At 42.9% G+C, this 23,345-nt stretch overlaps 1 protein-coding gene across 1 annotated transcript in view; it reads right to left on the bottom strand.

Moving 5' to 3' along the window:
* The window catches only part of LOC126412398 (semaphorin-2A-like), a 425,849-nt gene that overhangs the window by 156,855 nt on the left and 245,649 nt on the right, over window positions 1–23,345 (bottom strand). The window contains exon 3 of the mRNA XM_050081975.1: window positions 21,433–21,484. Within this exon, the coding sequence (XP_049937932.1) occupies window positions 21,433–21,484 (52 nt within the window). The remainder of the gene's footprint in view (window positions 1–21,432; window positions 21,485–23,345) is intronic.

Consider the following 23,345-nt stretch of genomic DNA (forward strand, 5'->3'; position numbering starts at 1 on the left):
CCCTGGATTCATCCGAAAAAATGACATTTTGCCATTCGTGCACCCAGGTTCATCGTTGAGTACACCATGGCAGGCGCTTCTGTCTGTGATGCAGCGTCAAAGGTAATAGCAGCCATGGTCACTGAGGTGATAGTCCAAGCTGCTGCAAACGTCGTCGAACTGTTATTTCCGATGGTTGTTGTTTTGCAAACGTCCCCATCCTTTGACTCAGGGATCGAGACGTGGCTGCACGATCCGTTATAGCCATGCGGATAAGATGCCTGTCATCTAGACTGCTAGTGACACGTGGCCGTTGGGATCCAGAACGGCGTTCCGTATTACCCTGCTGAACCCACCGATTCCATATTCTGCTAACAGTCATTGGATCTCGACCAACGCGAGCAGCAATGTCGCGATCCGATAAACCGCAATCACGATAGGCTCCAATCCGACCATTATCAAAGCAGGAAACATGATGGTACGCATTTCTCCTCCTTACACGAGGCATCACAACAACGTTTCAGTAGGCAACGCCAGTCAACTGCCGTTTGTGTATGAGAAATCGGTTGGAAACTTTCCTCATGTCAGCACGTTGTAGGTGTCGTCACTGTCGCCAACCTTGTGTGAATTCTCTGGAAAGCATATCATTTGCATATCACAGCATCTTCTTCCTCTCGGTTAAATTTCGCGTCTGTAGCACGTCATCTTCGTGGTGTAGCAATTGTATTGGCCAGTAGTGTACATTCCTTTATGACTATAGAAATTTTCTGCGTGGAGACACTGCTCTCTACGTCCCCATAGGTTGACGTGCTCCACGCCAACGATTGCTACGGTCGTCAAGGAACGTATGATCTGGAGATGATATCTTTGGAGATAGAAAGCATTCGTCTAAAAGCAAAATAAACAATTTTGCAGATAATTTTAACTAACAGTATCCCCAAAGTAGCTTTAATATATTGCACAGAATTTAAATATCTACAACTCGTAACTCTAAAAAACCGATATCACGTCTCGCACCAACAAAAAAATTGAAAATCTTGGTATCTGCTTATGGCGTCCTGTAGTTCCCTTTTCATCATATGATTCGAAAATCGGTCACTAAATTGAAACATCGACGAGCAAACGTCATATGCTTCTAGGTACACTGTCCTCAGGTACGACACTTTCTCTTAGTGAAAGCTGTGCGTTTCGAGAAATCTTAAATGTCGTGTGTACTAGCTCTGCAGCACGGTTAATATTTTTCGTGTTTTCAGTTCCGAATTCGGAAGATTAAATTTACTCTTGTACGCACTTCAATATGTAATGTTCATGAATTCGTGCGACGAAAGAATAATATCTCGTGACATCATGGGTCCATTGCTGTGATTGGCTGACAGAAGCAAACCGAGCAGCCCCCCGTGTTGATTTAGTTTCTGTGAAGCTAGTAGACCGCGTTCGTTTGTTTTCGTGTTTATACATCCCTATTACGAAAATATGTTGTTTAAGTGATACGCTCCACGTAGAATATCTTAAAAACGTGTCCTCGTGGTACGGAATGTTGTGTTAAAGCGTCAGGAAATATTATATTGGTGACTAAACAAGTTAATGCACATTCCTTCGTTGAAATTATGTGTATACTCTTGCCTGAATTTGCACTGTTTTTATTCTTGTATATGTATAAATAGACACACGTGCTATACCGTTGAAGAATTTGGGTCCCTATGATAAAATACTGTCTAGTTCCTATACGTTTTGGGCCATTATAAACTACTTTCTTCGCTAGCTGAGAATGGCGCAGTGGTTTGAAATTAGCTGGTTAGATTTGTAAGAAATAATAAACATTTAGAAGCAGAGACAGTTGTCTTTACTACGACTTCCTGCTTCAAAATGACAACAATATTGCACCCAGAATATGGCATACTTCTTCCTGTTCCTTAAATTAAAAAAGAACCTAATAGAAAACCGCTTTCAAGACGTAGAGCAGATGGAATAACAGTCGTCAAATATGCAAAACTGTGTTTATGAAACCAAGCAATTCTGCCAAATTGACGCTTCCGCACGAAGGGTTGTTTGACTTCTTGAAATCAGTGTATTTGTGTACGAGGCACCATCAAGAGTGCTCATTGTTCCACATCAACACCCACTAGTTACTTTCCGCTATTCAGTCATGCGGGAAGAAAAACAGTCGCAGGCGACTACGTCACCAACAAAATGATGAAAACTATATTCTTCTTTTCGTGATACGAAACGTACTGACATAACTGGTTTTCTTAGAACGGCAGGAGCGGACTTTACCAAAGTTGGAAATACGCGTGGGTGAAGAAGAAAACCTTACATATTTGGCAGCTGCTGCCAACCTTTCAGACACGGCAGGATTCGTTCTCAAGTCGATTCCAGCGACACTACACGGCAGTGGGGGAGACGACACGCAGCTAGCGAAGAGCGGGGAATTGTTTTTGGGAGAGACGGCGCTTCCCCTCGCCGGCAGTGGGGAGCAACAGTTTACCCTCTGGTGCCCACCCTCTACCACCCCCGACCGCTCTCTCTGCCCCCCACGGTCGCGCGGCATAACAGATGGCGAGTTCCCACCGCGGGCGGGGGCGTCTTTTCAACGACACACGTACGAACCACAGCAGAAGCAAGCAGTTTCTCCTCTGCTCTGCGGTCGGGAATCGAGGATACAGGCCTCTAGCTACTGCAGATCTTTTCCCTCTTACAAACGAATGAACGAATCGCGGACGTAGCGAAAACGTTCCGAATTATCTTTGGTAAGTGCTTTCACAAATGCGAGAGGTTTTCAGCAGGTCATTAGTTACGAGTTCTATTCTCTATATTCATGGTAGCTATTACGATATGGAAAGTGGTAAGTGAAAACTTATTTCGTACACATTTAAAAAAATACACATGCTGCCCATTCATAGGACTAGGCCTGAATATATAATATTTATATTCTAGTATTCATCTATGATTGCCAGTTATTAGAGGAACATCAATGTCATATGCATTTACAATATTTATGCTATCTACAGACATTTTAGTTATGTATGTAGGTGCTCAGACATACAGTATTTGCGCATTTGTATCGTGTTCGGTTTCTGAGTCTTAATTATGTTAAGCACGATACATAGGAGCAGTGTATTTGAGGATAATTCTGTTTCAGACTGAATTAGATTGTTGAACAACAATTTTATCCGTCAATAAGTCAACTTTTTAAATAGATATTTCGGTAATATCACACATCTCAACAGCTACTCTCTTTGGAAATCTAAAAGTTTGTGATTATACTTAAGTTACCAGCAGCAGGACCTAATGTGTTATTTTGTTTGATTTAAAAGTTTTTCACATAGTGTTTTCATCAGTATTCTCTTTCTAATAAGTGGAGCTATTCTTGGTCTACTATATTTGGAATACTTTTTGGATGATTTGTGTTATTTTGGTTTAAGCTGGTTTCAAACTAGCTTACAGTGCTAAATAAGTTAAGAACATCTGGTTGATATTTCTTTGTTCACCTAGATACACTGCTTATGTCACATGTAATAATATAATTGCTAACTAAGTCAAGAAACTATAGATAATCAGCATTGTTGTCCTCCTTAGTCCCAAATCAGGTTTGATGAAACTCTTTATGCTAGTCTATCATGTACATTTTTTCTTCATCTGTGCTTAATTGCTACAATTTAAAACCACTTCCCCTGTCTAATGCAGTGAACCATTTTACCTCCTACACATCCACAGTTGCTGTTTATCGATGCCTGAAGATGTGTTGCAACAATTGCTCCCTCCCTTAAGACAAGTTGAGCCATAAATTTATTTTCCCCCTAGTGATATTCAGTACCAATCCATGAGTTCTCCTATCTACATATAAAACCTTCAGCATTTTCCATTAGCACCATACTTCGAAAGCTTCTATTCTCTTCTTGACTACATTTCTGTCATCCGTGTTTCACTTCCGTCCAAAGCTGTGCTACAGATAAATGCTTTCAGGAACGGCTTCCTTAAATTTAAGTTAAGTAAATGTTAAATACTTCTCTTTTCCACGTATTTATTTCTCGCTGTTGTAAATGCTGTCCTCGTGAGTTTGTCTTTCTTCAGTTTGTCTGCTAGAGTAGGCCCTAAGGTCAGTAATGCGTCACATTCTCGTATATTTTGTAGAACCCAAATTTATTTTCCCGATATTGGGTTTGACCAGTCTTTTTTTTCTTCCGTACGTAATGTCTGCCTGTGTTTTGGAACCATGAGTTCTTAAAGTGAAAGTTCGATAATATTCACACGTTTCAGCATCTATCTCTTTTGGAATCAGGATTATTATGGCCTATCAGAAAAAAAGTGAGTTAAAATATTTAAAACAACTGTGCTTTGGGTCCCTGAACGGAGGGTCATATGGTCCAGTATGAGCTGTGCCATACACAGATCCAAAATCTCTAACGAGGGGACTGTCTGCCAAAGTTCCTATCCAATCTGTTACTAACTATTAAGTGTGTATTGTAATGCGCCAAAGGTCTTTTGCTCGAAAAAGCGAATCATTTGTTAATATCGCCACAAATTATTATCGACTTTCATGTTTTGAGTGTTTTGTTAAGAGGCTTGTAAAGTTTTTTTATGTTGCCTGATAAAATAGTGTATATATGTGAAACCTAATATTCGAGGAAAGCTGTGTCCTGTCAAGTCGAAGATTCTGCAACGTCCAGCTGACTGGCGAATCACTGCGTGAGACAATGATGACAACAGCGGTTCAACTTATCACTATAAACCTTTGCCGGCGACTGCTGTGAAGAAAAAATATTGTTAAAGGGAGAATTAGCGTAATATGTTTCTTCGCAGAGAATAGGTCTTGTCTTATCCTTTTACAATTTGAGGTAAATGTCCGAGTAAGTTCGAGTACTGAGCCTCGAGAGAGATTATCTGAAGAGCCTGATGAGATCTGTCCGCTCATACCACACGAGAATTAGTCTGCAACGTGGATAGAAATCAAGTGTGTTCAAAGCAGTTCTATGTCGTTTACAAAGACATTTTGAAAATATTATCGGCTTGTGTAGAAAGCGATTATTTCGCCGATTTTGGTAAGTGTAGACTAGCTATGTACAGGAAAAGCACCGCTTTATTTAAGTGTGAGATCAGTTTGTCCTATTTGTGACTAATGGTGTATCTTGATGCTTAATATGGTTCAAATGGGTCTGAGCACTATGGGACTTACATCTGAGGTAATCAGTCTCCTAGAACTTAGATCTACTTAAATCTAACCATCCTAAGGACATCACACACATCCATGCCCGAGGCAGGATTCGAACCTGCAAGCGTAGCAGTCGCGCGGTTCCGGGCTGAAGCGCCTAGAACCGCTCGGCCACCGCGCCCGGCTGTGCTGCTTAATAGCCACGTGTTTGTAGTCGAACCATGTTTCAACATTTCTGGGAGATTTCCTGTTGGATGGCGTATGTGAAGAGACGTGTTCACACCAGGTCCTTCAGTTATTTTGTGGATGAGGATTAAAGCACGTACTAAGGGATAGTAGCGATGAATCGGATTATTGTGGTTGTGCCAGTGTTCGCAAATACTGAGGAATAGTGACTTAGCCATATTTGGTTAGGATTTATTGTATGACTTCGGCTTGAGCGTCGTAATATAGTAAATTCCGAAAATCTTGTTGGGTGCAGTGAATGTGTAGTCTTTATTAAAGAGTCCGGTCGCTCGTACGCAACAGTTATTTGTTCAGAATCAGTCGGAAGGGTTTTATAGTTTTTTCCCTTTTCCCTAAACGACAAATTAAGAACCATTTATTAGAGAATACGCTAATTCTCTCTAAAGGAGATCATCAAATGCTGTGTTTTGACTTTTAAATATTAGTGGGTAACGGAAGTCAACGTCAGAAGTGCTTGAACTTTGTTTGATTATTTAAAGTTTAAAGTTGTGAAGTTGCAGTGACACGTTTCTTTAATTCGTTTTTATTTATTTCCGATGAGTGGAGTTTTGAACAGTGAACCGGCGCTTGCAAAGTAAAACCTGACTGGTATCCGTAAACGAATTAATGTCAGGAAATACAGAACCGAAAAAATCAGTACCACACTTGTCCTTTATCTCTAAACTATTATAAGGAAAATAACAGAAACTTATTTCAAAGCAGACTAATATCTCGAATATATCTCTTCGTCTGAAAGTAAATCCAAAGGGCAATGTAGTAAAATACTAGCATATTGATACAAGCAAAATTCAAAGAAATTAGAACAAGTAAACAGAAGGAATAGTCTCCAGAAGTTTCAGAAGGAATAGTATTTTTCAGTTAATATCTTGCAACGAAAAGGAAGATATTTAATCTTTACTTAGACAGGTAAAGGAAATTTAAATTTTTTTGAATAGTGATTAATTATAATGAAAAGTTATTCATTTTAATTCTGAAAGGCTGAACTGACGACACAGTTTATTACGATAACATTTTGACAGAGTCAAAGACACCGTTGCAGCAAGGCGCTATTTCTAGACAAGATAAACAATATTAAATTTTATCTTTGCCTTGTGAACGTATTCTCCAGTTTACGTAAAAATTTATAACATTCACACTGATTGCCTTGATATACGATTATTCGCTGAGACGTTTAAAGAGGCCAGTTACAAGAGGCAACAAGTATGTAAGACGTATTCATCAGTTATAGAGGAAAGCTGTCGTTTCTGGGACCTACGTTACTGAGAAAGCGTTTTGTTTTGCTGCCAGAGTACACAGAGTAAGCTTCGCTATATGCTGCTGTAATTGATAAGGTAAATATATCATTCCTGCTCCCCGTAGACTCTCGCATTTAGCATTTTTATGGTGATTATGCTAGGTTTGGTGGTATTTATTTTTCGAAACTAGTGAACCCTGATAGCCATATGCGTTGTTGTAATTAATATCCAGGTTGCTACCAGTGACAGCATTATACCACGAAAAGTACTCAGTCTTCAGGCCACAAGGGGCCCATCGGGACCATCTGACTGCCGTGTCATCCTCAGATGAGGATGCGAATAGGAGGGGCGTGTTGTCAACACACCGCTCTCCCGGTCGTTGTGATGATTTTCTTTGACCGGACTATTCGGTCGAGTAGCTCCTCAATTGGAATCTCGAGGCTGAGTGCACCCCATACCACGAAAAGTGTCGATCCTTTTGCGCACTGTGATGTGAAGCGATCTGTAGCGTGATTTACAGCTTGAGAAGCTGAATACCAAATGTTGCGTGACTTCTTTGTGTTAGCACAGAGGATTGCTTCAAGTCACACAGATTGTGTCGTTGAGTGTAGGCAGAGTCTTGTCATTTTACCTTATTGTAATATTACGAAAGTGACCTATATTGTCCGACGTTGCTTTCCTCCAACGTATTACAGTGCTGTTAGAGCTCGTTCATACAGTGTATCTCCTAGTAGTTTGTGGCATCTAAAGGGCGGCGCAGTACGAAGTTGGCGACCCTGTGGTCCAGCATTTGCTACTGATCAAACGTGCATTCTGAGTGGGTAGAAAGTGGTTAGAGGTTTGTCTTCCGGTGAGTCCATCACAAAATTGTCAATTCAGTATCTCCTCTGTCTTGGAAAACCATTTGTCGAAAGCAGATTTGTGGTGTTACTGAGAACAATAACGCCCACTTTAAGCACGCTCTCAGACCTGAATTTACTACTGCTCTGGTTTCTTTCTAAGTAGTGTCAGTTGCATGTTAACAGAGGACAGGAAGGAAGATTGGGTTTAGCGCCCCATCGGCATGGAGGTCATTAGGGACAAAGCATAAGGTCGGATTGTGTCAAGGATGGGGAAGGAAATCGGCCGTGCCCTTTCAAAGTGCGCACCCCAGCATTTGCCAGGAGCGATTTAGGTATATCACGGAAAACCTACATCTGGATGGCCCGATGCGGGTTTGAACCATTGTCCTCTCGCATAAGAGTTCTCACTACTGCACCATATCGCTCAGTACGTTAACAGTGATACGCACCTGGACGGACAGTTCGACTGATACAAGATGACCGAGATACACCTCGAGTGTGTGTACGCTGACTGCAATGGAAGACTGGCGCGGCGACGCCATGCCGAGCTGTACCCGCAGCGGCAGCAACCACATCTGAGAGCTCTTGCATTACCCTGTGTTTTGTGTTGTATATTTCGGTGATAATATATTACTGGCTTTTCCGTTGATGTGGAGGTAATTCGTGAAACAAATGGAAGAATTTACAATTACTTTATTAGACTACAAGCAGCTACCGGAGACACACGAGTTCCTTGTACCAAAACAATCAGAAACATCTCTGAACAACTTAAGAAATTTTGTTGTCGCTATTGTGTCCACCCTGTGTTTGCGACAAGTGCGGGAGGATACTGAACCTTGAACACTGTCACCTGTAGCCCTATAATAGAAGTTCAGTGTATTTTATTATTGCTTTGTAAAAAGACAGCCTTGACTTTACGTGTACTGCAATCATTTCTTGAGCTTACAAAAGTTACTCTGGAAAAGTAAGGTTTTTAACAAAGGTGAAAATCTGTTCCGAGGTAAAACATCGTCATGTACCTAGGAACAAATATTCTATTCAAATTTAAATGTGTTTCCAACGAGGATACCTTTCTTTGGTGGTTACATTGTCTGTGTTGATACGGTGTCTGTATCATCACAATAAATGGTTCAAATGGCTCTGAGCACTATGGGACTTAACATCTGAGGGCATCAGTACCCAAGAACTTAGAACTACTTAAACGTAAATAACCTAAGGACATCACACACATCCATGTCCGAGGCAGGATTCGAACCTGCAACCGTAGCGGTCGCGCGGTACCAGGCTGAAGCGCCTAGAACCGCTCTGTCACTGCCGCCGGCTATCATCACAATACAATGTCGTTCAGATATGCTTGCACGTTTGAAAGGATAGACACTGTTACAAACGATTACAGTTGTGATAAACATTTATGAGTAGATTCGCATTCTGAGATTGTGCATTGAGTTCAGCTATTTTTGACACACGAAAATTTGTGCCAGACCGGACCCGAACCCGGATTTCCCGCTTATAGCGAGCGGACGCATTTTTCAATTCGGCTAACCGAGCAGTCCTCCAGAATCTATTCAAACTTTCGTATTTCACGTAATTTCAACTTTAATGCTCGCAGAATTTTTGAATCCCACCCATGGAGATAAATAGCATATAGTCATTTTATACCTTTGATGTATGGATACATCTTTGATGGTTATAATGTTTGTGTTTAAAAAGTGTCTGTATCTCCATAACAGAATACCCGCCAGACATTCATACATGTAGGCAGAAAGCTGAGATTTGAATCACCTGCTGCAAAGCTGGAAAAATGTATTGTAGGTGAACGAAGTAAAATATCGGAAGTAGTTTTTGGAAAACGTTGCACCTATAACACATAAAGTGAAACATCATATATTTTGGATTCACATGTTTTCTCGATATGCAACGATTTCAGGGAAACTATTGGTTAAAAACTTTGATTATTCCGAACTGTTGATGATGTGATTATATTTCAGTTATTGGGCATATTACTTAAGATTCATCAGAGTTGAGTAATTCATTGCCCGTTGTCCGGAGAATTCACAGGAATTGGCGGTTTGATCTTCTGTCATACTTGTTTCTTTTTTAAGGAATGTGTATGTTAGCAGGCGTGAGACTTGAGACTGGACTACTACAACTCCTGAGGGATAGGGATAACGTATGTACAACAAAATAATGAAGAAATCAGACCAAAATTAAGAATCAGACCGATTCTGGACGTAGTTTAACCACACGCAAATTACAGCCCGCTTTCTGCGTTGTCGAGGCACAGCTGCTCTCTCGAGTTCTGGTGACTGTTCACTATGTGGCAAGGACATCGATTGTACAACTTAATTTCCATTCATCATTATTGCCTGTACAAGTTTCTTTGGCGCTTTATCAGATTGTGTAGATTAACAACAGCAGAGGGCTTGTAGTGCTTGCTTGGGGAACACTTGATACACTTTCCGTTTCACTGGATGAGTTCCCGTCCGTGATTACAAACTGTAACCTTTCTGACAATAAATCAGAAATCGAATCGCCCAGCTGAGACAAGACTACGTTGGCATTGCATTTGCCCATAAGCCGATTGCGAGAAACGGACCCCATATTTGACTGATCGATAAGCCTTAAGCCTCACTTTCTCTCAATATTGGTTTGTTTTATCAGCACTGACAATACTGAATTTTCATGTTTTCTGGTGGTCCTTAATTGTTTCTGAATTATTATTATTATTGTGTGAAGTGGTTTTGTGAAATGTCCTCGCAAACATCGAACATTGGTCATACTGATGTACACAGGACATCAAGGTAAAACTCTAGGGCGACACATATGTAATAATAAGATCCCAGAAACACCCTACTGAGGAAGATTCTCAAATAAAACAAAGCCAAACGTGCATGGCAACAACGCCTTTTATTTAGATGCACAGACAGACCATGTCTCTAAGAAGATAGCAAAAAAGAAATACTGAAAATACTCTTTATTAAATGCCAGTTGGTAAAATCATTAACGGAAATTGAACTTTGCATAACAACTGTGATCTTCGTGTTCATATACGAAAGTATCAGATATTGTTTTAGTCCTGCATAGAGGACGGTGATGTAGTTTAAAAGCAGTGCTTTTATTGCAATCTCTGCTGCAACTGCGAGAGGCACTAACTGAAAACAGCTGTGGCGTAGCGCCAGTTTTTTAATCTTTCCGCAATAACTGTGCCAAAATTACTCTTTGCACGCTGAGCACTGCTGCCCGCCATATTAAGCGCTGCTTGCCTGACAGAAACACTCTATTTTTAATCTGTTATTGCCACGACAGTTTTTTTAATTAATTAACCAAGTGGTGGAATTAGGTAGGTCGAGATTATTTCTGCTCAATATAACGAACTCGAATCTACATAAAACCCCTGCTCTGCAGTTCTGAGAAGTCAGTGTTTAAAAAAAAGGTGGAAATAATTAAACGCCACTGCGCTGTTTTGGCGGTGATATGGCGGAGCAAGTAAACAACCGGTTTAGCGGTTCTGCGGTTGAAATCGATGCGGATGCTGTGCACGATTGAAAACCGCATCCTACGATAAATCAGTTTTGGCTTTTGTTGTTACACTTTTAATCAAATTTGTTTGAATTTCCACAAACGCAGTTCGCACTCTGTTCCAACAAAATCGTCAATTGCGGTAACTATTCAGCTGTACGCAATGGTAAGGACAGAGTGAAACAGATACTTGTAAATATGTAGTGGAATGAGATCTGCAGAGCGAGGCAGAAGAGACCTGTATTTTTGGTGGTATTTAGGAATAGTAAAATATAACATAGTACGGAAACAAGAAAACACACATTTTCAGCGAGCCCTGTAGAGGACTTTAGATTAAGCAGAGATATTTCTCTTACTCATAGGCAGCATTACAATTGCTAGTGTTTCACCTCTCCTCCAAGGATTGAATTTTGAAAACGTGCTTTCGTCTTTCGCCTCCCCTACTCAGTACATATTCCCTTCAAAAAAGACAGGAAATACACGAAATATGTGAAAATGTGGTCTTTTAAAATTTGTCTGTGAAGTACAGTCTTCGTATTCCTTGCAGCTTCTTTTATCTACGTTTCCACTATTAATCAGTTGGGTCTACGATAACACAATGTTTATGCCTTCATTATGCCAATATGTTGCTAGTGACCTCATTGAGGAAGAGGAAGTTTAAAAATCGAGTAATAATTTACTTCTGGCGTCATATAAGTTCGCTAACTTCGACACTGGCACAAAACTGTCGCTAATAACATACTGATCCTTTTGATAGTCTTTTCTATAAACTTGAGGTGGCCAACTTCTTCAAGGAACAATTCGAAGCACAGGCACTGGACTTGGCGACTTGCAAACCTAAGGTGTGGTACAGGTACGTCGATGATACTTTCGTTGTGTGGAGGCATGGTGAAGAACAGCTCGGTGACTTCCTAAGACACGTGCACAGCCTCCATGCCAACATAAAATTTACCATGGAAGTAGAAAGGGACAAAAAACCGCCATTTCTAGATGTGCTGGTCACAAGCGATGGTGAAAACCTTGGACACAGCGTGTATCGAAAACCAACACACGCAGACCGATACCTGCACAAACTATCAAACCACTACCCGAGCCAGAAAGGAGGCATGATTAATACGCTCGTAACGCGAGCAGGACGAATATGTGAGCCGCAGCACCTCAGACGCGAAGTGCAACATCTGGAAAGTGTTCTGAGGAGCAATGGGTACTCCACAAGTTATATTAGAAGTGTAACACAGCCAAACACTCAGCGAAGTAAAGAATCAGAAAAAGAAATGTTGGGTACGGCCTTTCTGCCATACATTCCCAGAGTGACGGACAGAATCGGCCGTCTATTGCGCAAACATGGCGTAAAGACGATTTTCAAACCGACAAGGAAGATCAAAGAGTGTATTAGATTGGCGGAGCAGGAAAGGGACCCACTTGCAATGTCGGGAATATACCGTATACCATGCACATGCGGAAAAGTTTATGTCGGAATGACTGGACGATCCATTAACACCAGGATCAAAGAGCATAAGCGACATGGCAGGTTGGGGCAGGTGGAGAAATCGGCCGTGGCAGAGCACGCACTGAATGAGACCGACCACGTAATAAAATTCGTCGACACGGAAGTTCTGTCTGTAGAGAAGCACTATCACACGCGCTTGTTCAGAGAAGATGTAGAAATACAAAAACACGTGAACAGTTTCAACAAGAAAGAGGAAAGCCTTAAGGTAAACGGATCCTGGCTTCCCGTACTGCAGCGAACGACCGTCGCAGGTAGCAAGAGGAGAACCGCACCGGAAATGACCGAAGAGAAGCCCTCGGACGTCGGCGCGCCAGGTATGTACTGCGGCCGTGAGCTCGGCTCCAGTTCACCACCGGCAATGGAGGGTGAAGCTTTGACAATGCTAGCCACTCGTAATGACGAAACGTCAGTAAGATCATTAGATGAACGTCGGCCGAAGAACCCGATACAGAAGCCAGTAGGCAGTTTGTCAAACTTGGGTTTAATCGCAAATGAGTAACAGTGATCGTAGTCACAAAAGAAGTGAATTCCCAGAACTTACGTTGACTGTCGTCTATTGCTGAATGCCGCGCGGGATTATCCGAGCGGTCTACGACGCTGCAGTCATGGACAGTGTGGCAGGTCCCGGCTGAGGTTCGAGTCCTCCCTCGGGCATGGGTGTGTGTGTTCGTCCTTAGGATAATTTCGGTTAAGTAGTGTGTAAGCTTAGGGACTGATGACCTTAGCAGTTAAGTCCCATAAGATTTCACACACACAGACACACATTATTTCTGAATTTGAGAATTTACTTAGAGGCTACAACAGGATTAACCGTTCATATAAAGCTTATTTAAGGCTATTAAAGTTGGAGTAGCTTGATCTGTCAGTTGTTCCATTCAGGCTAGTGAATGTATACAGAGGACGGCCAACTACCAGTTTGAAATCGCGGATCGCTTCTGCAGGTTGGCGTCATTCGTCCTGATTCTAATGTACACTGCTGTGCAAACCTTAAGGACGAAATTAACTTTCGAATGATGTGTCACTGTGAAGTAACTTAACAGTATGAAAGTTGGAACCTACATAAGGACGAACTGCTACATTAAATTGCAGTACAGTAGAGTACGGAAGGCAACTGGACTTTACAGAAGATGGGACATGGCTCTTAATAGCGCTTATAGTCACCAAGGACGGCAGTGCATACTGAGAAACGTGCTCCCATGCTGGCTAAAAGTATGGTAAGGAGGTTTTATGGTAGGGCATTCAATTCCTCCACCAGCGCGACTGACAGCTCGTAGATGGTTGTCGGTCACATCCCGGAATAGCCTCTCTTTTTTGAAGCTCTATAACCTACGCAATTTAATGTGGTCGTGCAATATCATCCATAAAAATGAAGCCAAGGCCGAAAGTACATCTGAAAAGACGGCACAAGAACAAAGGGTCACAATAACGTTGACACCCGGTATGTGTATTGTTTTCAAAGATTTGGAGGTCAGTACGCTCATGCAACGCGTAAGTCTCCCGACAACACAGCACCTGGTCCATCAAAACGATCACGATCGACAGTGTTCCTGTGTGAATTATGCGTTCGCATCTCTTGCCACATCAGGGTACATAATGCGTCCAACAGCACTGTCACACTTGATCCTCTTGGTGGTCCAGGTGTTACGGTGTTGGGAGACGACGTACTGACCTACAAACACGATACACCCACAGGTCAACATAATTGTGACACTGCACTCCTTCACCATGTGGGTCCTTTCAAGGTTGTATTTGCCCCAGACTTAATTTTTATCAATGACAACGCTAGGCAGCACCGAACAGCGCAGGTAGAGAGTTCTGAAACAAACAGATATTCGGCGATAGGACTGTCCTGCCCGTTATCTTGACTTAAATAACTCGAGCGCAGGTGGGATGCATTGGGGAGACGAACTCCAGCACGTCCACATACACCCACGACCATCCAGCAGTTATGGGACGCCCTCCCACACCAACACTTCACCAACTTTGTTGCCACTATGGAAGTACGTTTCAGAGCATACATTATCGTCCATGGTGATAAAACACCCTCATAAGAGAGCATATCCCGCTATTTCTAATGCCCAAAGGACCATCATTAATGTAATTATTGTCTTTGAATAAATGTATCAGTTCTGTTCGCCTCATTCCGTATTTTTCAGTTACTTCCTGCACTACATAGTTGCAGTTCGTTCTGCGTATCATCCAAATTCCATCGAACTGTGTTACATGGCAAATACACACCACGAGAAAGTGCAAGTCTAGCTTGCCAACACCATTACATATGTGCGTTTATTATTGTCTTACACTCTGAGTAGCCGGCCATGGTGTCGAGCGGTTCTAGGCGCTTCAGTCTGGAACCACGAGGCTGCTACGGTCGCAGGTTCGAATCCTGCTTCGGGCATGGATGTGTGTGATGTCCTTAGGTTAGTTAGGTTTAAGTAGTTCTATGTCTAGGGGACTGATGACCTCAGATGTTAAGCCCCATAGTGCTCAGAGCCATTTGAACCATTTTTTTACTCTCTGAGTATGCTTTGTATTAGATTAAATTTTACATGGTAAACACTTTTATCATGTATTTGTGCCTCAAGCGGTAGCAACCTGAAACTATTGTGTGGTTCACTGTAGGGTCCATTGAAATCAACCTGAGTGCTGACACGTTCACATTGTGAGCGGCTTTCCTGACCTCTTCAGTTAACGAGTTAGTAGTCCGGTACGTAGTGTTGTGTGTAGACGTTTGGTTAGTTTGAGTTTTAATTTCCTATTATTTAACTGTCTTTCTTTATAAGCAGATCACCTGATGATGGCTTCTTTAGAAGTCGAAAACAGTCATGGTACTTTTTTGTGATTCGAGGCTGTAAAGTACACTGCTTGAAAAAGACATGAAACACCCAAAGGAAGTGGTCGGCTATCAATGTAACTTTTGTTGTTCGCGTTCAGCGTTTATACTAGGCCAGGTAGGATGTATGACCGGCTTGAAAAGACTCAGATACGGAGAGATGTCTGTGGAAGCTGTGTGGACGACGAGAAGTGACTGTCATTTATATTAACTTTGCCTCAGCGAGTTCTGTACCTTAACACACGGGTGGAATGAATGTCTTTGCAGCCTGGCAACCAAGTTTGTTACGATGTGCCGTTGGCGATCGTACTGTGGAGACTTATTTAAAGGATGCTGCCTTCCATGTCCATATATATGGTATGAGGTAACAAGTAGGATGAGAGGTGGCATGAGCCTCCTCTCATATTTCTATCTTACTCTGAGTAATTCGATTTTCCTCTCTAATTGCATGCGGTGAAAAGTTGCTATTCCTTCACACGCGGACTTCCCACGCAGCGTCTCTCGTCACCCGGCTGGTCCGGTGACAGGCGAGTTCCGCTGAGATTGAGAGGGTTAAACCGACGGGTGGATGCTTTCCAGAAGCTGACATTGTCATAAGAGCGGGAGCGACACGCCCAGTTGCACCAGAAGGGGCGGCTGGGGTAGAGATTCCGTTACTCCGCAGAAACTTAGTGAAAACCGTTTCTGGCGGGCTACCAGCGAAGCGTGGGAATGACTTGTGTTCCCAGGCAGTCTTGGCGGGCAAATTCCCGCGTTTTCTGCAAAATCGTAACTGTGATTGGCTTGCTCAGGGCATAGCTCCGTGACGTAGCAAAATCGGCGTAGAAATTGGCGCCAAGAATCTCCATTGGTGGAATGGTAGTGCTTCGGCAATAGAGTGGAATTTTCCGCTGGTTTTCGAGTTGCTGATTGGAACGTTTAACCACGGCCACTGTCGTGGGGGCGGGAATGTTCTGTGTTCGGCTTGCACGGGTGCTCTTGAGAGGTCAGCTCTCGCCTTTCGGTCGGAGTAGGTTACGATACTGAGCTCTCGCTGCTCTGGACAGTCTGCCTTCAGTTGGCTGTGTAATATACTTTTATTTAATTGTAACTGTTTGACGAAGTTGCTGAAGTTTCGACTTCAACGTAACTTTCCGAGTACAGTTGGCAATTGAGCGTTCTGCGTACAAGCGGCCTATGTTGCCTGTCTTGAGCAGTTTTTGCTAAAGGTGACTGTATCGGAGTTACTGTGTGACTTCGCTTGTTAAAATCAATCACTGTACCATCAGTGATTGTGTGGCAAGCCTTCTTCGTCTCCCTCAAAGGCGCATTTGCATTGCCAGGAAGTCCTTAGTCTGGAACAACAAGAACAAGATAATTTGTTTCTGGCTATACTCGCGACATTATCATCACCACGACGGGACATCGAAATAACCAGCCATCGCCTCCGGTACGCCAGATCGAGTTAAGAAGACAGCTTGGTAATGTATGTCCGCAGCACCGGCAGATTAGGGCATTTTACTAGGTGATAATCAGAGCTCAGCAGAGCGCGCCTGTTCGTCTTTTCTAACTTTGCTCTGTCTTGGGTGTTCATTGTCTGAGTTCTCCCTACTGTAGCAGCAATTAAAGTTGGGTTGGCTGGGTGTTTCTCTTACGATTTGAGTTGCAAGGGATTGGCTCCACATACCACTTGGTCATAAATGTCACAATCTAGTTTAGGGACAACTTCACCTTCACAGCATTTATTTGAGTATCCAATTTGAGCCAATTTGATGTATTGTAAATGTTTCATGTGTTTTGTTTATTATTTTGATTTTAGTCATGATAAATCATGTTTTTATTTTGGACAGAACTTTCATTCTGTTGTTCAGTAGAGCAACCCTTTCATTTCTCACTACGTTAACGAAACTTTCCTTTATTTAACTTATTTATCAAATTAAATTATTGCAGGTGCCAAACTGTTTTCTACTCCACTTGCAGGGTCGATTACAGTCAGTTCGCGTTTCTTTTTAATCCATGTGCAACAGCAAAAGTCGGAGTTAGAATAGGGGGGGCTTACAGCATCATTTATATATGAAGATTCTAGAAGAATTTAGTGTTAAATACTCTTCTAGACCCGGCACCTCACAAGGGTACCACAGATTTTTCATTTGCTGCGATCGCTAACATTTGCGCGACGTGCTTAACGCACATTATCCATTTCGCGAGCTGTTACGTGGAGGAGAAATTCATGGCTAGCGAAACTTCGTCTACGTTGATATTTCATTTCACAATCATCCTGCATGCGTTCAGGAAGCAGTTACAACAGTCTTCACCTTTCTAAATTCACATAATGTAGGGATGATGTCTTTTCAAAATTGTTTAATGCATCAGTAGAGTTTTCTGTTTCATACTTGTGTCTATGTGATTGTTAGCAACAATGTATTGAAGGGGCATGGAGTATTCATTCGAATGTAACGGAAAATCTTTAACTGCGTGTGTTCTGAGCTATAACACAAATTTAGGTAGAAACAGGTTTTTGATTTTGTCAACCCACAACTTTTGTGCTTTCGCTTCATGGTTGAAAGCTTGCTGAGCATGATACTTCTGAACAGACATTGCACAGTCACTTGTTCACTACCTTAAATCTTAATGCACTCACTGAACTCAGTGTCACTTATTTAATAGGCATTTGCTTCCAGATTAGTACACAGAAGAGCGATTCTTTTCCGGTCAAATTCGAGCAAAGTGATATTTTACACAGGTACTACGCAAAACAGAGCAGATCTTCCATTCCACAGATGATATTACAATTTCAGGGCCATGATGAACAGTTCTTTGATATCGTCAGGCAGCAGTGATCATTGACTTATTTCTGTATACTTCCGAAGTTGTATCCACAAATGCACGTGAACTTAACAGACGACACATATTCTTGATCGTTGAAGGGTAAGCTGCTGGTAGCGTGTTTTGCGGATAGTTATCCTCATCCTCAAATTACTAAAAGGCAGGGAACAGATTGAAAATTATTGTTTCCAGATCAACGCAATAAATATTCAAAAATTAGACAAATAGTGTGTTGTATAGTATTAGTCCCAGTTAATTTGAGGAGGAAATTTCTGAGAATGTACGCACAGCATTGTATGATACTGAAACATGGACTGTGGGTATAAAAGGGCAGTGCATTGTCGGAACTGTCATTTTTACTTAGCTGATTCATATGAAACAATTTTCGACGTGATTATGTCCGCACGACGAAAATTAACAGACTTTGAACGTGGAGTGGTAGTTTGGGGTATAAGCATGGGACATTCCATCTACGCCATTCCTTGGGTAATTCTGTATTCTGAGATCCACAATACCAAGAGTGTGTCAAGAGTACCAAATGTCAGGCATTACCTCCTACGACGGACAACACAGCGGCCGACGGCCTTCACTTAACGACCGAAAGCAGCGGCGTTTGCGTAGTTGTCAGTGCTAACAGAAATCAACGCTGTGCGAAATAAGCGCAGAAATCAAAGTGGGCCATACGACGAAAGTATCCGTTAGGATAGTGGGGGGCAATATGGCGTTAATGGGCTATAGTAGGAGGCGACCGACGCGAATGCCCTTGTTAACAGCACGACATCTCCTGCAGCGCCTCACCTGGGCTCGTGACAATATTGGTTGGACCCTAAACGACTGGAAAATCTTGGCATGGTCAGATGAGCCCCGATTTCAGTTGGCAAGGGCAGATGGTAGGGATCAAGTAGGGAGCGGACCTCACGAAGCTGTGGAACCAAGTTGTCAACAAGGCACTCTGATAGCTGGCGGCGGCTCCGTAACGGTGGTGGCTGTGTTTAAGTGAAATGGACTGGATACTCTGGTCGAGCTGAACAGATCATTGACTTGTAGACCATTGGCAGCTATTCATGGACTTCATGTTCTCAAACACCAAGGGAATATTTATCGATGACAATGATCCATGTCTCCACGACACAATGGTTAGCGAGTGATTTGAAGGACATTCTGAATACACCACTGGCCATTAAAATTGCTACACCACGAAGATGACGTGCTACAGTCGCGAAATTTAACCGACAGGAGGAGGATGCTCAGATATGCAAATGATTAGCTTTTCAGAGCATTCACACAAGGTTGGCGCCGGTGGCAACACTTACAACGTGCTGACATGAGGAAAGTTTCCAACCGATTTCTCATCCACAAACAACAGATGACCGGCGTTGCCTGGTGAAACGTTGTTGTGATGCCTTGTGTAAGGAGGAGAAATGCGGACCATCATGTTTCCGACTTTCATAAAGGTCGGATTGTAGCCTATCGCGATTGCGGTTTATCGTATCGCGACATTGCTGCTCGCGTCGGTCGAGATACAATGACTGTTAGCAGAATATGGAATCGGTGGGTTCAGGAGGGTAATACGGAACGCCATTCTGGATCCCAACGGCCACGTGTCACTAGTAGTCTACATGACAGGCATCGTATCCGCATGGCTGTAACGGATCGTGCAGCCACGTCTCGAGCCCTGAGTCAACAGATGGGGACGTTTGCAAGACAACAACCATCTGCACGAACAGTTCGACGACGTTTGCAGCAGCATGGACTATCAGCTCGGACACCATGGCTGCGATTATCCTTGACGCTGAATCACAGACATGAGCGCCTGCGATGGTATACTCAACGACGAACCTGGGTGCGCGAATGGCAAAACGTCTTTTTTTTTAGATGAATCAGGTTGTGATTACAGCATCATGATGGTCGCATCCGTGTTTGGCGACATCGCGGTGAACGCACATTGGAAGCGTGTATTCGTCATCGCCATACTGGCATATCACCCGGCGTGATGATATGGGGTGCCATTGGTTACACGTCTCGGTCAGCTGTTGTTCGCATTGACGGCACTTTGAACAGTGGACGTTACATTTCAGATGTGTTACGAACCGTGGCCCTACCCTTCATTCGACCCCTGCTAAACCCTACATTTCAGCAGGATAATGCACGACCGCATGTTGCAGGTCCTCTACGGGCCTTTCTGGATACAGAAAATGTTCGACTGCTGCCCTGGCCTGCACATTCTCCAGATTTTTCACCAATTGAAAACGTCTGGTCAATGGTGGCCGAGCAACTGGCTCGTTACAATACGCCAGTCACTACTCTTGATGAACTGTGGTATCGTGTTGAAGCTGCATGGGCAGCTGTACCTGTACACGCCATCCAAGCTCTGTTTGACTCAATGCCCAGGTGTAACAAGGCCGTTATTACGGCCAGAGGTGGTTCTTCTGGGTACTGATTTCTCAGGATCTATGCACCCAAATTGCGTGAAAATGTAATGACATGTCAGTTCTAGTATAATATATTTGTCCAATGAATACCTGTTTATCATCAGCATTTCTTCTTGTTGTAGAAATTTTTATGGCCAGTAGTGTCGTCGGAGCGAATGGCTTGACCACTCAGTTCGTCCAACACGAATCTCATGGAATATTTATGGGATGTACTCAACAAATCTGTTCGTGCACAAAATCATGTACCGACAACACTTTTGCAATGACGAACAGCTATAGCGGCAGCATGGCTCAGCATTTCTGCAGGGGGTTTCGAACGACTTGTGGAGTCCACAGCACGTCGAGCTGCAGCACTACACCGAGTAGCAGGCAATCTGACACAATATTAGGAGGTACCTCATGAGTTTTGTCACCTCAGCTAATATCTGCGCACTCCAATTTGTAGAAGTTTATTTAAGTGGGTCACATGTTTCACGACCCAATAAAGGGGACTTGAAAATTTTCAGAAAAATCTGCTTGAAGTCACGCTGTATCGATGGCCAAGACAATCGGAGTTTACGACAATGTCATAAGAGGGTAACATTCTAAATGTTAGGCGGCGTTTTTTCACAACCACGCTCAATATCCCCTAAACGACACCTCTCCATGGAATCACCGTACTGCGAAAAAGATACAGTTGGCGTTCTCTGGCACCGGTTTCTTTTCTCGTAGATCTAGCGACCTTAATTTTCAGTTGGTTTCTAAAACTTATGTGTATCTGAAACAATCCACATTTAAATATGGGAAATGTGATTTGCCTTCTCTCTGTTGACAGGACTAATAGGAATACACAAAAGCTAATAGCATACACTCATAGTAAATGCAAAACAATACAATACTTACCTCACAGTGCGACTGGCTAATGTTTCTCAGACTCAGCTTGAAAATGCGATCCCTGAAAAACAGAAAAAAATTTGTGTTTATTACAAAATAGGTAATCAGTTGATAGATGATGCTTGGTGTCAGCTGAACGGAAGAAATTAATATTTTCTTCTTTGTTTATAATGAACACCTCAACGTATGATGTGCCATACAATAAGTTTGTACTATTTTCTTTTAGCCTCTGTTCCTCCAATTCGTTTCTTAATGCAAACTATAGAGATGATCATTTATGGGAAAGTGTACTGTGCTCATCAATTACAACCATATATTCCACGGTCTCAATTACGTTAATGCGATTTTTGAATATTCCATGCATTCTTAACATGTGTTTACACAGGATCTCAATAATTCAGTAATAGGCTCAATACACTGAAACGCGAAAGAGACTAGTATGGGCATGCCTACTTAAGTACAAAGATATGTAACCAGGCGGAAAATTGCGCTGTGGTCGGCAACGCCTACATACGACAAAAAGTGTCTGGCATAGTTGTTACATCGGTTACTGCTGCTGTAATGGCAGGTTATTCAGATTTAAGTGAGTCTGAATGTGGTGTTATAGACGGCGCACGAGCGATTGTTACACAGTATCTACGAGGTACCGATGAAGTGGGGTTTTCTCGTACGACAATTTCACGAGTGACCGTGAATATCAGGAATCCGGTGAAACATCGAATCTCCGACTCCGCCGCGGCCGGACAAAGATCCTTCAAGAACGGGACCAACGATTGCTCAAGAGAATCGTTCAACGTGACTGAAGTGCAACCATTCCGCAATTGCCGCAGGTTTCAGTGATGGGGCATGGACAAGTATCAGCGTGCGAACCATTCAACGAAACATCATCGATATGGGATTTCGGAGCCGAAGGCCCAGTCGTCTACCCTTGATGACTGCGCGACACAAAGCTTTGCGCTTCGACCGGGCCCATCAGCACCGAAATTAGACGATTGATGACTGGAAACATGTTTCCTAGCCGACCTAGTCTCGTTCCAAATTGTATCGAGTGGAAGGACGTCGATGGGCGTGGAGACAACCTCATAAATCCATGGACCCTGCCGCGCTGGGTGCCGGCGCGGTCTAGGGCGTTTTGTCACGGTCCGCGTGTCTCCCTCCGTCGGAGGTTCGAGTCCTCCCTCTGGCGTGGGTGTGTGTGTTGTCCTTAGCGTAAGTTAGTTTAAGTTAGATTAAAAAGTGTGTGAACTTAGGGACCAATGACCTCAGCAGTTTGGTCCCATAAGACCTTACCATAAATTTCCAAATTTCAGTGGACCCTGCATGTCAGCAGGGGGATATTCAAACAGAGGGAGGCTCTATAATGGTGTGGGGCATGTGAAGTTGGAGTCATGTGGGACCCCTGGTACGTCTAGATACGACTCTGACAGGTCAGACGTACGTAAGCATCCTTTCTGATCACCTGTAGCCTTTCGTGTCCATTGTGCATTACGACGGACTTGGGCCATTCTAGAAGGACCATTCGACTTTCCACAAGACGAGAAATGCTACAGAGTGGCATCGGGAACACTCTTCTGAGTTTAAATGCTTACGCTGGCCACTAGACTTCCCAGACATGAATATTATTGAGCATACCTGCAACGTGCTGTTCAGAAGAGATCTCCATCCCCTCGTAGTGTTAAGGATTCATGGTGTCAGCTCTCCATCACTACTTCAGACATTACTTGATTGCATGCCATGTCGTGTTGCGGCACTTGTGCATGCTCCCGGAGGCCCTATACAATACCAGGGAGGTGTACCAGTTTGTTTAGCTCTTCAGTGTATACTGTCTTTAGCTTTGTCTCCGTTGTAGTCTGAAGATCTCTGAAACTCTTTAAATTCGTGAAAAATAGCGTCGTCCTTCATTGAATATTTGGTATCATTTC

The sequence above is a fragment of the Schistocerca serialis genome, chromosome 7 (genome assembly GCF_023864345.2).
Source record: "Schistocerca serialis cubense isolate TAMUIC-IGC-003099 chromosome 7, iqSchSeri2.2, whole genome shotgun sequence".
Classification (NCBI taxonomy): Eukaryota; Metazoa; Arthropoda; class Insecta; order Orthoptera; family Acrididae; genus Schistocerca; species Schistocerca serialis.